This window comes from Pezoporus wallicus, unplaced genomic scaffold (assembly GCF_028554395.1).
Source record: "Pezoporus wallicus isolate ANWC-B61680 ecotype Strahan unplaced genomic scaffold, APGP_CSIRO_Pwel_v1 contig_6999, whole genome shotgun sequence".
Taxonomy (NCBI): Eukaryota; Metazoa; Chordata; class Aves; order Psittaciformes; family Psittacidae; genus Pezoporus; species Pezoporus wallicus.
Window position 1 is genome coordinate 21,008 of NW_026640180.1, and position 15,622 is coordinate 36,629.

Consider the following 15,622-nt stretch of genomic DNA (forward strand, 5'->3'; position numbering starts at 1 on the left):
CTCCCCATCGCAGGGCAGCAGGCTGGGCGGGGGGCTCTTCCCTGTCCTGGAATGAGGAGAGGTGGGTCCTACAGCTACTAGAGGCACGTTAAGAGCCATTCAGGTAACATTTGGTGGCCCGAGGACGGTGAAGGTGAGGCTGCAGGTAGCGCCGCGGAGCTGCCGGCGGAGCTTCACCCTCCCTGGACGGAATAAAGGACACGACGGCACCGGCACCGGGCCGCTCGAACCCCTGCCTGCAGGTACCAGGTTGGCGGCCACGAACGGCACCGCCGAGACCCCTCGTTCCTACGCCGGTCCCGCAGCCCGTTCTCCCCCACCCCAGTCTCGGGTCACCCGCCGGCCCCTCCCTCACCGGCGCCAGGCCCGGCGCCCCCCGCAGGCCGCTGCCGGGGGCGGGGCGGGCCGGTGCGGGGCGGTGCCGCCGCTGCGCGCTGTGTGCTGGAATGCGCGGAGCCTCCCGCCGCGCCGCTGCCGCCGCCGACACCAGCGCCTCCCCGCGCGCCCCGCCCCGCGCCCCGCAGCAGCCGCCGCGCGGCCGGGCGGCCCCGCGCCGCCGGTGAGTGCGGTCGGGCCCGGCCGGGGGGCCCCGGAGGTCGGGGGGAGCCGGGCCGGGCCGGGCCGGGCTGGGCCGGGCGAGAGGCGCTGTCCAGGGCTGATCTGCGGCCGCCGGGCGGGCGGTGGTGGCCGGGCCGCGTCGGGAGTTTGGGGGGGGATCAGCACCACGGCTAAGGAGCCGCGGCAGCCGCCTGCGCCGCGCCGGCCGCGGGGGCGCTCGCCGGGCCTCGTCGCCGCCGCCGGAAGGCGATGCCACCGCCGGGCGGGCCGGGCGCCGGCAGAGGCCGCGGGCCCTGGCGGAGGCCCGCGGCTCCGCTCGCCCTCGCGCCGCCGGGTACCGGGTGGGCGCGGTCGCTGTGACCTTGCCGGTACCGAGCTGCTTCCCCCGCCGGGGCCGCTGCCCTGCGCTGCCCTCTGCGGAGGGGAGGAGGAAACCGAGAGTCGCCGCGGGCCGGCGGCAGGGGGAGCGGTGGGGCGGCCGTGCCGGGCCAGGTTCCCCCCGTCGGCGGCGGCGGGCCGGGGGCGGCGCGGGGAGGGCCGCTTTGTGTAGGCAGGCAGAAAATGGCCGCATGCCTGGCAGGGAGGGAGGGCGGCGGCGGCGGGGGCACGGCCCGGCACGGATCCCCCGGCAGCCTCACCCGGCGGATGTGCGCCGGGCCGTCCCCCTTTGTTGACGGCCCTGTGACCGGCGGGGTCCCTCTCGCAGGCCGTGGCAGGGCGGGGGCCCGCGGCGGGGCCTCGGCACCCACCCGCGGGCGCCTGCGCCACCCCCCGTGTCTGACATGGCGGGCCTCGCGGGAGCTGCCGCGGCCCGGCCGCCCCCGGGGGAAGGGGTTCCTCCACGGCGCTCTGGGACATGGGGGGTGGCACCCCGCGGTCACTGCCCCACAGCGCAGCGAGGGAGGAAGCGGACAGCCCTTTCGGGAGAGGAACGGGATCCCCGGCCCCCGTCGCGCCGGGGTTCTGCCTCCCCAGGGCGTCAGCGAAGTGCTTTAATGTTCCCGTGTTGCCTGGAGGGGTGCTTGGGCAGCACAAAACAGAGGAGGCTTTTCCGTAGCTCGGTGCTGACCCGTGAGCCTTTTCTCTTCCAACAGAACCACTGCCATGGCAACCCAAGTGCTGGGACAGTCTAGTGGGAACAGCCTCTTTCCTAGCAGCGCGAATATTGGTATGGCATTGTCCAATGACATGTATGACTTACACGACCTCTCTAAAGCTGAACTGGCAGCTCCTCAACTTATTATGTTGGCAAACGTGGCCTTGACTGGAGAAGTCAATGGCAACTGCTGTGACTACCTGGTTGGAGAAGAGAGACAAATGGCAGAACTGACAACAGTGGGGGACAGCAACTTCTCAGACAGCGATGGAGAGGGTATGGAAGACACCCAGGCTGCAGAGAGTGACCGTGAGGCACCTGAAAATATGGAAGTAAGCTCCCTTGGAGTTTCTACTGAGGAAACCCAAGGTCCAGCTGCTTGCCCCCCTCTTAAGACTCTCAGTGTGGATAAAGACGCCTCATTGGAAGCACCAGATACTCCAGAAAGCACAGAGGACAAGTGTAAGAGCTTGAAGAGCAAGCCCTTCCGTTGTAAGCCTTGCCAGTATGAGGCAGAGTCTGAAGAGGAGTTTGTGCATCATATCAGGGTTCACAGTGCCAAGAAATTCTTTGTGGAAGAAAATGCAGAAAAGCAAGCGCAGGTGAAGGAGTCTGATTCTTGCACTGCAGAAGAGGTGGATTTCTCTAAGGGTCCAATCCGTTGTGATCGTTGTGGCTATAACACTAACAGATACGATCACTATCTGGCTCACTTGAAACATCACAATAAAGCAGGGGAAAATGAGAGAGTCTACAAGTGTACCATATGCACTTACACTACCGTCAGTGAATATCACTGGAAGAAGCACCTAAGAAACCATTTTCCCAGGAAAGTGTATACCTGTTCACAGTGCTCCTATTTTTCAGACAGGAAGAACAATTATATTCAACATATCCGAACTCACACAGGTAAGTCCTTCGGTTTTTTTTTCATTTAAGCGTGGTTAAGAGTATCCTAATGAATGAAGCAAGCCCAGAGTCTTGTGTTTGCAAAGTTCATTCCCGCCCCACAAAGCTCTGCTCTCTTGGTGCTACCAGGTTGTAGCCTCATGGAAGTGTGGATTTGGTTTGAGCTGTGGTCTGCAGTCCTAGAGGACTGAAAAAAGCTGTATGTCAGAGGCCCAAGAGGAGGTGAAGCAATGTGCAGCAATTTCAAGACATTGTTTTTGAAGAGGGCACCACAACAGAGTGGTTGTGATGACCGTCAGGATCCACAGCATGAAAGGGTGATGTACTGTGAAAACAAAACAGGCAGGGTGACAAAAGGTGTCTAAATCACACTGGTAGTTTTTAAAATGGTGCCTTTAGACTGAGCTGAAATTTGACTAAGCTGTAATTACAGAGAAGAAAGAGGTGATAAACACAAAAGAGCCCTCCAGCATCTACAAAATTAGAGTAAGAGTTGAGTAGTGTTCCCAGTGAATTAATTCCCCTTAATGTACAGGAGTAGACATATACTTCTGTTTGCCTATAGGAAGCTTTGGAGGGAGGCCTTGGCCTGATTTCCTTTCTTCTCCTAACCTCTGTTTGTAATCTCAAGGAACAACAGTTATGTTCTGGTTTATACCAAGTGGAACTGGAGGATCTTCACTGTTGCTGCCATGCTGTGAACTGGGGCTGCAGGTGGTTTAGGAATACCCTGCCTTGTATCAGAGAGCTTCTCCAGCCTCTTGCCTAGGGAGTGCTGATGCATGCCCAAACTTGAGACCCCATTCTAGGGGGGGACGTGATAGCCAGCTCATCTCTTCGGGCAGTGAGGTATGGTTGCTTTGCCTCCTGATCCCTTTGGTGGAAGCGGGAGGGCAGTTCAGACTTAACTTGCAGCTTCTCAGAAGCTATTTTCGCATCTCCAAGGCTTTGTGAAGAAAGAGCAGACTTGCTAACCATCTTCTAGCCCGCTGACCTGACTCGGTTCCCCTTTATTGTAGGCTGCTCAAAACACTGGGGAATTTCTCCTTTGAAGTCATGTTTTGTCACAGCAGTGACATGAATGGTTTGGAGGCTTCAGTTCAGTTGTCTGCAGCTGTCTGGAAGGGGAGGGCTGGCCTCGGGGCTGGGCTTGAGCTCAAGTGTGTAGAAGTTTGTGTTCGTCAGCATGCTTTAGCATCTTCTTTGTAATGCATTAGGACATAGGCTTAACAACAGCTATGTACTGGTATTCAGAGTTTAAAAATAACTCCTGTGTAAATATTGTTTTCCTAAACAAGAAAACAAAGGTGATTGTGAGAGGTGTTAGGAAAATGGTGTGGTTTATCCTCCAGTTTGTTTTCTTTGTGTGTGTTGTGGGAGATAAAAGGAAAAAGACCAGGTAAAAATGACAAAATAATACGAGAAAACTAAATCATGGGGGGAACTCACGGCCAAGCGCGAGTCTATGCTGTGGTGCCTGTCTGTTTTATATTTGTCTCGACTTTGAATTCATCTCTGCTTGTGTTTGTACATGACATTAGATTCTCTCTCTGATCTCTGAAAGCTCTTGTTGAGTTTCACAGGAACTAGCCATGAAAGCGTGTTTGCTGAGGAAGCGCTCTGTTTTCACTGCATTTGACCAATTTACCAGTGAACTGTATTAATATAAAAGAGGGGGGAGGCATGTTAAATTATGTGGGATGAGTCCAGTTCCTCTTTTCTTCTTTACAAATAGTTGTGCAATCGAGTTTTGTGGTTCTGTGGTTTGCCATGTCTTTTCATTATTTTAATTAAGCTGAAATGTGTGATTATGATTTCAACTTTTTTTTTCTTAGTCCACCCTGGCAATTGTTTTTTTTTTTCCTAGCTCTTAACTAAAAAGTTAAGACCTTTCAGCCAGTTCTTGTGTGATAAAGAGCTTTCAGATATGTTAGCAGACTGTCTGGGAATGTGCCTTGTTTCCAGTAACATTGATTTTGTGTGGGAGAGTTCTAAAGCTAAAGGAGTAGTACTGAAACAATGCATAAGCTACTGGAAGATGTATTTATACACCAGGCTAAAAGTTTGTGCTAGTATTAATGTGTAATTGATTGCCTTAAAAGAACACAAAACCCCAATGCACAAAAATCCCCCAACAACCCGAAAAAAATCAAAACTTGGAAAAATACCCACACCTATTTTATAGTCAAAAGTATTTGCAGACTGTTAACATAACAGTACTGAGCTTCATAACAACTGTCTGAATGGTACTAAAATATCTTTGGGTCATAGTAAATTTAAGAAGAATGCTTGGTGGAAGAAAGATGAGTGGGATACATCCGTATTTCATTTACTTTCTATTTTATGGGTTCAGAATGTTAAGAATAAAGTTGATTGTTTCTTTGGTTTGCTGATTACTAATAGGTTAAATAATTTTGGAGTAGATGGTTGTAGATGATTTTCTTACTCTCCCCTTTTATGTACTTCACCTGACTTTTTCTGTGTGGGAAAATGCCTCCTTGCAAATAATTGGATTCAGTGGGCCATCCAGTTTCCTAAAGCACTGACTCTACAGAGTGCAGTTTCACAGGATCAAATGCTCTGCTGCTGCTGGAGAAAGGCAGTCTCAGTTTTCTCCCTGTATCCTGGGTTGATTCAGCTCACTAAAATGGCAGTAAAATATTCCTTTCCTATTCCCCAGGTTGGTTCCTGCTGGTTAGTGAACTGAGTCAACTTACTAGACGCATACTGATGCCAGAGCACATGACCAGGAACAGGGAAGGGGGCTGCACGCCGGCTAGTACCTTGTCTGGTGGGAGTAGTACCCATCCTCTTCATGTTTGTGCACCACAGAAGGGCAGGTAGAGGTTATCCATGTTGGAAAGCTGATGTCCATGAACTCATCCTCTATTGGAGGATGCCTTGCAGCTTGTGGCAGTGCTTGTTTTGCAGACTGCTGACAAGTGTGTGGGACCTGGGCAGAGGGATGGTTTAAGGACTCTGCAGATGGTCATCAGCTTGTCAGCTGGAAGGTCTGCCTCTGGAAGGACCTGTCTGCTGCCCAGGAGGAGGTAGCTGGAGATGTTCCGGGCTGTCCCTTCGCAGAAAGGATCCTTTGTGTCAGGCATAGATCTACCTGGGCATGTTCATGCTCTTCAGACATGTTAGACCAAGTTTTTACTTGATTTAGCCCATCAACTATCCACACTGCTGATGCTGGAACTGTATTATGTGCAAGACACTGCAGCATTGTTCTCAGTTTTGGGTTTTTGGTTTGGTTTGTTTTTTTCCACTTGTTAGGAGCAGTTTCTAGAAAACTTAGTTGAAAACCTACTGCAGGGCTACGTCAATAAGACTTCTAGGGTAATGGTTGGACTTGATGATCTTAAAGGTCTTTTCCAACTTCGTTGATTCTGTGATTCTACTTCAGGCGGTCATAGTGTTCAGTGCCTAGCTTTGAACTGTCTGGTTTTTATTATTATTAATTTGGTTGCCATAGGGGATCTTTCTTGCTTACCACTGTGTTGGAAGTTTGATAAAAGTGGTTTCTAGCAGGCAGAACTTTTGATGGCATTACAAGAAAAGCTTTACAAAGAGATGATCTTAAACTTGTTTACTGATGTCAGTCTGCCTGTTCATTTGCACATTTAAGTGCCTGCTTCAGCTTTTGCTAGGCTGGGTCTTTTAAGTGTGTTGCGGAGAGGGTTTTTTTTTGGTGGCTTTGCGTTTAGTGAGCTTGTAAAATTGCAATAAACATCCTTTGGGGAATAGAATTTTTTAAAATAGAGCTTATAATGTCATGCATTTAACTCTCATAAATTCTCATTTTAAATTAGTTGTATTCTTCATACTTTAAATCTAGTGTGTTTTGTTGCCGTGCCCTATATAACATACCTGAAAGAAAGCCTTTTCCACATTCCTAACCTTGTAGGTAACTTTAGAGGTAGGAAATTTGGGGTAATGGGTTGAAGACATGACTGAATATTCCAGGACCTTTGGCCACATATTTTCAGATCTTAAGGAGTCATCTAAAACCAAAACCTTTGTAACAAAAGGACTACCCCTCCCTTGGTACATGACTTAATCTTACTGTATTGCACCAATCTCCTGTCTTGTTTTAACTGGAAAGGGAAAGAGGTTATGGTTGTTAGGGTGAATTTACCTTTAAACTGCTGATCTAATCAAGAATGATAGTCTAAATGTTTGCTGGGAGGAAGAAATGTGGGATTAGTTTGCATTACAAAGACTGCTTCTGCTGCTATTTTGGCAAAGGCCTGCCGTGGAGCCTCACATCACATACTGGCAGATGAAGGTCTGTGCTGCCACATAGAACTGTGCCTCTGAAAGTGAGAGCAAGTAGTCTGTATGCAGGGTTTTTATTGACGTCCAGGTCTCAGTGATTTGGAGAGCACATTGGCTGCATGTTCCAACTGATGTAGCAAAATGCTGTGGTGTAATTCTGACTATGACTTGAATAAATATTACAAACAAGAAACTTACTTTTCCCATCCCAACTTCACTCTCTTCTTCTAGTGGGGGTATCCACCTGAGTGTTTTACAACTTGTAGTGGAGACGTGTGCCTGGATGTCTCGGCTGTGCAAGCAGTTTGGAGCAAACACTCCTGGTACTTACCTGGACCTGCCTAGCAGATGTTAATTCTAAAACTGTCTGCCTGTATTTGGGGCTTGTCTTCACTTGAAAAGGATTTTCAAGTATCATTGTGCTGATAGTTACACAAGCCAACTGTCCTTTGTGGAGACCTAATTTATGACAGGTTCGTTTCCATTAGTTCCCCAGAAACAATGACTCTGCAGGCAGAGGGATTTGAGTATTCAAAATAAATGTTGCTGCTACACTTGAGCTTTTTCTAGCAGCATAGTTCCACTGAGCAGGGCATCATGCTTTTCCATGCTCCAAGCTAATTTCACTCTGCCAATGAAACTTTGGCAGTACAGACCCAGTCTCTGTTTGCGCTTTTGTTCTGACAAATGCAGGTCCATGCTGAATGGTTGCTCACCATCTTAATCCAAAATAAACACGGAGGTTTCAGGTAAGGTGTTACATGAAGCAAGAACATACCTGATTTCTTAAAGGGTCTGTATCTTTTGTGCATCTTCTCACTGCTGGGAGAAAATACTGTAGGAACGTCAGTTCTGGTGGCTTAGGACTTCCTAAAGGTGGCTGTGCCTGAGGTTACCATCTGACCACAGATGGACATGAGGATGTACTTTTCTCATATTCTACCCTGTCACTACTCTCATTCATGACATGTTGCACTGGCCCTGCTTGGGCAAATGTTTCTCACTGTGTCACTTTGCTGAGAAGTAGTGTGCCCTCAAATACAACCTGGGGATCTGTGACAGCCTTATGTGTATGGCTTGGTAACCAAGTTTGGGAATCAGCTGTGTTTCAGTAACTAATGTTGTTTGTTTTTGCAGGAGAGCGACCCTATCAGTGTGCTATGTGTCCTTATTCCAGCTCTCAGAAGACCCATTTAACCAGGCACATGCGCACCCACTCAGGTTGGTAAGGGGCAGCAGCAGCATGACTCGGGAAGGAAGGGGTGGTTCACAGAATTACAGCACAGTTGATGCTGGAAGGGACCTCTGGAGCTTACCTGGTTCAGCCCCCCTGCTCAAGCAGGGCCACCTAGGGAAGGCTGTCCAGTTCTGTGTGAGATGTATCTCATCTAGTATGGCCTGAGCTTCAGCTTCTGTTTTAACAGGGAAGGTCTTTACCTGCTAAGGAAATGCTAAGTGCCATTAATAAAAGTAATAATGGGAATACATCTTCTTCTTTCACTTTTACTTCCCAAGGTGAATTCTGAGTTTCATAGTCCTGGTGATCCAGTAGCAAGTATAACATAGTGGTGATATAAGAACAGATTCTTGTCTTGCATCTGCTGATGTAGGTCAGTTCAAATCAATGAAGCTGGGAAAACTTTGAGCAGCTGAGACCCTCCTGTAATGTTTTTGATTTCACCTCACCCGTGGATTCTCAGGGAATTCTTAGCTTTTGCTTAGCATTACAGAAAGATGTAAAATAGTGTCTGCTTATGGCAAGGAGACAGTGAAGAGAAAAAGGCAAACTTGGAGGCTGTTCACATGTGACTCGGTCTTGTGGCGCTAAAAGTCAAATTAGCAACTTTTACTAGTCTTTATTTCCCGTTACTGGTCGTAAGCTGTGGTGTTACAAACATCTGCTTTTGCTTTCTTGCAAATCCCTTTTGAATGAATTATTTGCTTTTTTGTGAGTTGTAACAGCAGAGGTGTGCCAGACACAAGCACAGTTGTGATTTGTGACTCCCGTAGAAGAGGTCAGGTATTTCTCAGCCTGTGCTTTTGGTTTGCTAATATCTGAATAGACCAGACCTGGGTGAATTCCTAATCCTAGCAACAGTAATGAGAGTCTTCTGAACAGTAATTGTTTACATTTCAACAGATGATGCTTTAAATTGAAACCAGAAGGTAGGCAATTATAACTGTAGTGGATGGGGAAGGTTTGGATCCATTAAAAAATAGCCAGCTTTAAAATGACATGCCAGTAATTTGGTTTGAGAATTTAGTGAATTAAGTATTCTGCTTCCAGAAACAAAAATAATTTCTGGCTGAACTCTGGGCTGAATGAAGATTTGCAAATGGTTTGGTCAAGACTCAGTCTGGAAACTGTTTCATGAACAGTTTACTCTCCCTTTGTTTGTGCAAGGAAGTCTCAGATCCAAAAAGGATGAGGAGTGGAATCTGGCCCCTGACTCAAAAGGTCTAGGAAGGAGGGTGTGACCTGTTCTGACAGGAGTGGGAGTGCACATGGGACTCTTCCTATTCGGGTTGTTTTATTAATAGCTCTCATAACTTCTGTTGCATGTCTTGCTGCATTGCCCACACGGCTGAACCTTTTCTGTGGCAATTTCTGGACTCCTGCAGTTCACAGGCTGGCCTTTTAAGGCAGACTGGTGCTGGAGCTTTCTTCACACATCAGACAGTGAACAACAGTGGGTTTAGAGCTTAATTCACAGCTGTATTCTTGGCCATCTTGGTACATGTCCTTTCTGCTTGTGCCATGACATCCCTGGATTTATAGAGGTGATGGACACAAACTCTTTGAGTACCCCCATTGCAGCTACCTCTGAGCACTCTGTGCGGTTAGAACAGCTTGTTCATGTGTATGTAAGAGAGAGGCTGTTCTTGTCCTCACTCTGTGCAATATGGAACTGTTCCTTGAAGTGTAGGTGATAAAGGTCCGTGCTTGCAAGAAGGATGAGCAGTAAAGCTCATCAAGCTTAAACTTGTGGAAAATGCCACCAGGAACTGGGGGAAGGAAGGAAAGAAAAGATGATAGGCAATCAAGGTAACCCTTCGTTAGATAATATAGGGATGCTGCAGGCAGACATGAAATGATCTAGGCTGTTAAAGAAGTGACCCCCCTCGTTGCTGCCAGGGAGGAAGTACAGCCTTTTATAGTTTGTGAGAATGAAGCAGCATGAGTACAGGCAGTGTCGGGGCAGCAGCTTGCAGGGGTGGGAGGAGCACTGTTGTACCTTGAGCAGAAGTGGCTGAAGTGAATTTCCAACATACTTGGGAAGTGGCGCACATTAGTTCTGCAGGTCAGCTTTGAGATGCTGGTCAACGTCCAGGAGCATCCCAAATTCCTCAGCTGAATGTGCACAGGCACAGATGTTCTCGAAGTATTTCTGCTCTTGAGTTGTTGCGCTACAAGTGTTTTTCCTGTTTGCTTTGATGTGTAAATTGAAAGCCACTTCTGCAGCATCATGTACTAAGGAGAACATTACAGAACACTTCTGCAAGAGTCATTGCACAACTATAAATGCAGATTTCGGTAGTAACATGATGACTTTGACTGTATCTGGTTGGCTTGCCAAGAGTAGGCTGCAGTCAGTGTGTCATGTGTTTGAGACACCATAACAGTGAACTGAATTACCCGAGGTAAAGATCATCTGAGCAGCATGCCCCTTTCACATACTTTGTTTTTTGCTAACTTCTTTCCCCTCATTTCCTTCTTAATGCAAACGTGAAGTATGCTAAATCTGTGTAAAGTTACACTTTTTTGAAACGTTTGTGTGAAACTGCTATTCATCAAATGTTACATTTCCATTTTTCTACAATGCATTCAATGGACCAGTTGGGTATGGATTCCATTTGCTAATATTACTGTAGAGAGATCTCTGCCGGTATGTATGCATAGCCAGAACCTGTGATGTTGTTACTGCTTGTTTGGCTTTGGATCCCCTTCCTCCCAGCCCTCACCCCTTCTCTCTTTTTTTTTTTTTTTTTTGTATTATGTTCTTGGTGTCTTGTGAATGTGTTTGTGACTTGTGGATTTTTTATGTTCACTTAATTTTTAAAGGCGCATGGATAATTTTTTTTCTTTCCCTTTTTGAGTTCCATATTTCTGTATCTGTATTAGTGGGAGGTGATTATCCCACCACCCCCATACTTAATAATCACCATCATTCCCTTCCGCCCTTTCTTCCTTAGGTGAGAAGCCATTCAAATGTGATCAGTGCAGCTATGTGGCCTCAAACCAGCATGAAGTAACTCGTCATGCAAGGCAGGTTCACAATGGGCCGAAGCCTCTGACTTGCCCACACTGTGACTACAAAACAGCTGACCGCAGCAATTTCAAAAAGCACGTTGAGCTCCACGTCAACCCACGCCAGTTCCTCTGTCCTGTTTGTGATTACGCAGCATCTAAAAAGTGTAACCTGCAGTATCACATCAAATCCAGGCATCCGGATTGTTCTGACATCACCATGGATGTTTCAAAGGTGAAGCTACGGACTAAAAAGAGTGAAGTTGATTTTTCTGAGAGCGTTAGTGACAAAGTGGAGAAAGAACAAATGAGAGGGGATTCAGCTGCAAAGAAAATGGAGAAAATTGTGAAAGTGGAGAAAAAAGATAATTTGGCCAAGGAAAAGAAGGCAACAAGCGGTGTTTCTGCAGGCCAGGTGACAACCAGAAGTCGGAAATCGGCTTCAGAGAACAAAGAAGTGGATATTAAAATTGAGAAAAATACTGAGAAAACATGTAAAACAAAGAAGATCAAAAGAAAGGCAGAGGCTGAACTAACCTCCTCAAAGCAAGAGCAGGCAAATGATACCTCAACAGTAGCAAAAAAGAAAAGGAAAGTGGAAGCTAAACCTAGAGAGTGCCTGGAAGTTCAAACAAGTGATGCTGTACCAGAGGAGGAGTCTAAAAAGCAAAATTCTTGCCTCAAGAAAAACAGGAAAAAGAAAGCTCTGAAAAATAAGCACAGTAAGAAAAACAGTAAACTTGATCAGCAGAAGATTGAGGAAGGGGAGATGCCAGATAAGTATAATATCGCCAAGGAAGATGAGTGCATGAAGCCTGACACTGAGGGCAGCAACCAGATGGAGCAAGATCCTACTGATGCAGCAGCATTAAACGACAGTGGTCATGCTGTCAAGGGGGAGAGCACCGACGCCAAAGGAGGCTGTATACAAGACCCAAGGCAGCTTTGCCTGCCAGCTCAGGATGCAAACACAGAAGCTGAGGTAAAGGACCAAGAAATGCCTGATGCAGCAGGAGAGAGTAAGGACACTGTTGGTGAAAAAGAGGAGGAGAGGAAGGCAGACAGAGGGGAAGACACTTGCTCTGAGGAATCTCCCCATGCAGTGTCTTCTGAAAAAAGCTTGGATGTGCTCATGGATGTGGTAGCAGATCTGGCACCTGAGAAGGAGCCAGAGGAAACCTTCGTGGCAGAAACTGTGAATAACTCGGACCTGCTGGACCTGACCAAAACATGCTTGCCAGCAACAGAGCCAACAGGAGATGCTGTGCCAGTACCTGTGCCCCCAGAAGGATGTACACAAAACCCTAAAGTAGCTCTGGCCTTACCATCTCGGGATAACACAGAATTGAATGAATCTCAGGAAATGGATGAGGACGAGGGCATCCACAGCCACGAAGGCAGCGACATAAGTGACAACATATCAGAAAGAAGTGATGACTCGGGGTTAAATGGAACTCGCTCTGTACAAGAGGAAACAAGTCCAAAGGCATCAAAAGGAGCTGCTGACACCACCGTGGCCAGGGAGAACTATGTATGCATTTTTTGTGACCGGTCATTTAAAAAGGAAGGTGAATACAGCAAGCACCTCAATCGCCACTTAGTCAATGTGTATTATCTTGAGAAGGCAACAAAAGGGCAGGAGTAGAAACAGCTGTGGTTTGAGGGAGTCTTCTCTTGTAAGATCTTATACAGCTTATGTACAGATATTGTAGATTTTTTTTTGTAAGCACAGTTTGCCTTAGTTGTCTGCATTGGTTTGCTTATTGGTTTAGTTTGGGGTTTTTTTTAAGTTGAAAATATTTTGGACAACTTTCTGTGTAATGGTGAACTCAGTAACTATTGGATCTTTCCATTAGAGAAAGCAGGTAGGGTATATGAGGCTGTGTCCTGTAAAGTCAGTGTAAGCTTCTAGTCTATTAGCTTCTGCAGTTCTTCCATAAATTGAGTTTTAGGAACAAGACTGTAGCTAACAATAAACAAGTTGGATGCTTATAGAGCCATTGGCATTAGTTGCTTTTTGTTCTAGCAGCCAACTCCTCTCTCTCCCCTCTTCCCTCCACCTTTTTTTTTTAGTTCTTCTTGACGTGTCTTGATGTTCAAAGTGTTAAAATACTTGATTTTTTTTCTACCAGGAAGATAGCTTCTATTACATAAAGAGCACTTTGTAAAAGAAATCAAGGTTGGCTAGTGATGAACATAACTGTTGAAGATAATTCTAATTGTGAACATACATTTCAGATCCCCTAAGCATGAATGGTGAGCCAAAATTTGTGAGTAGTTCTTCCAACTTCTGATTGAAGAACCTCTGTCTTGATCAATATCTCAATGGCTATGATACAGAATTGGCTTTGTTGTGGGGGAGCAAGTCTGTTACTTTTAATTTCTGATTATTTTTTTTATTGTGCTTTAAGGGCTTAAAATATTGCACATTGTTTTTGATTTTTACCTATGCAGTTTAATCCTTTAGGAATAGCGCTTGTGCAGTACATGTACACTTTATATATGCATGTTTGGTTTTGTTTGTGAAAGGTTTTTTTATTATTATTATTATTATTTGAAAACATTCAGATTTGTTGCTTACCATGGGACAGTTTTCTGTGATGCTCTTTACTACAGATGTTTCTTGCTTCCCTGGGGTGTTACTCATTGTACATGAAGTTGCTGCAATTTTGAACTGCTTGGCTATATATTTTTGACTGCCTTTAAAACTGTATAGTTCCTGAGCAAAATGGTACCAATGCAATTTCAAAACACTACTTAATAGGATTTATCATGAAAGTGCCACTTCTGTTATTTCGGATGCACATACAGAGTAATAAATTCTAATTTATAATTTGGGATTACCAAACAGGAAAATACTCATGGTGGAAATGGTCCAGATGTGTAAGTCCAAATGATTATTATTTCTTACCCTCCTACCCCCCACCCTTTCATTTCTGTGATGGATAGCAGTCAAACTTCATGAGCCTAAAAAAAAAAATAGAACAGTAGCAGTGAATATCTGTGGTTCATCAAAATCTAACATCTCACACACACAAAAAAACCCAAATAAAGATATATCAACTGGTAAGCAGCAAACCTGGCATTAAAAACTGTCAGAATTCCTGCTCCTTATTCATTCAGGTTGCATTTAATAAACTCATTCTGCTTCCATGCAGAGAGAAATATGTTAAGTGATCAGATCATCATCTCAGGGCTACATGTCATACCAGGAGTTTTTAATTCTAAACAGACATCATTTCTGGCACAGACCAATACAACAGAGATAGCATGCTTGCTGCTTGTAGCCAGCCAGTGGCAAAATGTAAACAAAATCTGTCCCAGCAGGGGGAAAAGCAAAACCCTCCGGTCACATCCGTGCGCTCTTCCCGCTGTCATTAGCCACCTTTCCAGTGGGAGTGGTTGGGGTCAGCTTCTCTGGTGGTCAGGTCCAAAAAAGCAAACTTGGAGGCAGGTGTTACTTGGAGAGTGGGTTTGAGGAGCTCAGACAGTATTTGTCAGAGCACTTTATGGCAAATACTCTCAGTGTAAGCTCTGGAATAAACCCTGTTCTCTGCATGTCCCACAGTATCCTCCCCTCCACACAAGCCCACTGCCTTGAATGAATAGAGAGCAACAATGCTACATTGCTTCTGCTTGTGGGAGATTGGTAATAGGAGGCCAAAGATTTGAGCGGGAGGATATCCCTTGTGGCAGAAATAAATTGTATAATGTATAGTGAGTTTTTGTTTGCTTAGATAGTGTTCAATCCTTACCTTGGCTGTGACAATCATTGTCAACTGAAGATCAAGTTGCAACTCTATTTATGTTAAACATTAAGAAAGTAAGCCTAGTTGAATTGTTTTCCTAAGCAACCAGTTGTAATAGTCTTAGATGTATGTTTTTTTCCTTCATAATAGTGTTTCATTTATATATAAATGTTGCCACCATTTGTGAGCGATGTGAGCAGATGCTGAGAATTCCAGTCCTGTGTAGAGGCTTTATAGCTCCTTTCGTATCCTTGCGAAGAGCCTTTGCCATCTGGTGAGAGACTTCAAGGACTTTAGCTATGTTCACATAAACTTGTGGACTGGCCTGATCATTTTTCTGTTTTCTTCTTCAGTGGAAATAATGGTGTTGACTGACTTTAAATCTCTCTCTATGAGATAAAAACAAACATGTTGTTCTGTGAGACACTCAGCTGCACATTTCTGTGAAGTGGTCATGGTTTCAATGCTTCATGTGACAAGAACTCTTGGAAGACAACAGTTGGCTCCTGTTTCTTGCCACAAGATTAGAAACTGAAAATAACTTATTAACATATTAAGAAGAAGTTGATTCTTTCTATGTGAGACCTATCAACAATGTCGTGAAAACCTAATGTTGGTGCAGAACTGGGTTGGAAGTTCTCTGCTTGGTTATGACCAAGGTTTGGGAGTATGTTATGGTAAAGCGGCAAGGATGTAACGCGTATTGTGTACTTAAAATATTAGACATTGCTAATATTGAGTATTTGGGGGGGGGGGGTGGGTGCAGCTCAGGTAACCCAC

The 15,622-nt window shown here is 46.0% G+C and overlaps 1 protein-coding gene across 2 annotated transcripts; it reads left to right on the plus strand.

Annotated features, from left to right (window-relative positions):
- Nucleotides 1-460: 460 nt before the first annotated feature.
- REST (RE1 silencing transcription factor) lies at nucleotides 461-13,767 on the plus strand. 2 transcript variants are annotated; one of them, XM_057417957.1, is made up of 4 exons: nucleotides 461-559; nucleotides 1,653-2,563; nucleotides 7,982-8,065; nucleotides 11,039-13,767. In XM_057417957.1, exons 2-4 carry the CDS (start codon nucleotides 1,663-1,665, stop codon nucleotides 12,736-12,738), a joined length of 2,685 nt encoding a protein of 894 aa, XP_057273940.1. In that variant the 5' UTR covers nucleotides 461-559; nucleotides 1,653-1,662; the 3' UTR covers nucleotides 12,739-13,767. The 2 variants fall into 2 exon arrangements, with proteins under 2 accessions (XP_057273940.1, XP_057273941.1); XM_057417958.1 differs by lacking the exon at nucleotides 461-559 and adding an exon at nucleotides 909-926.
- Nucleotides 13,768-15,622: the final 1,855 nt, after the last annotated feature.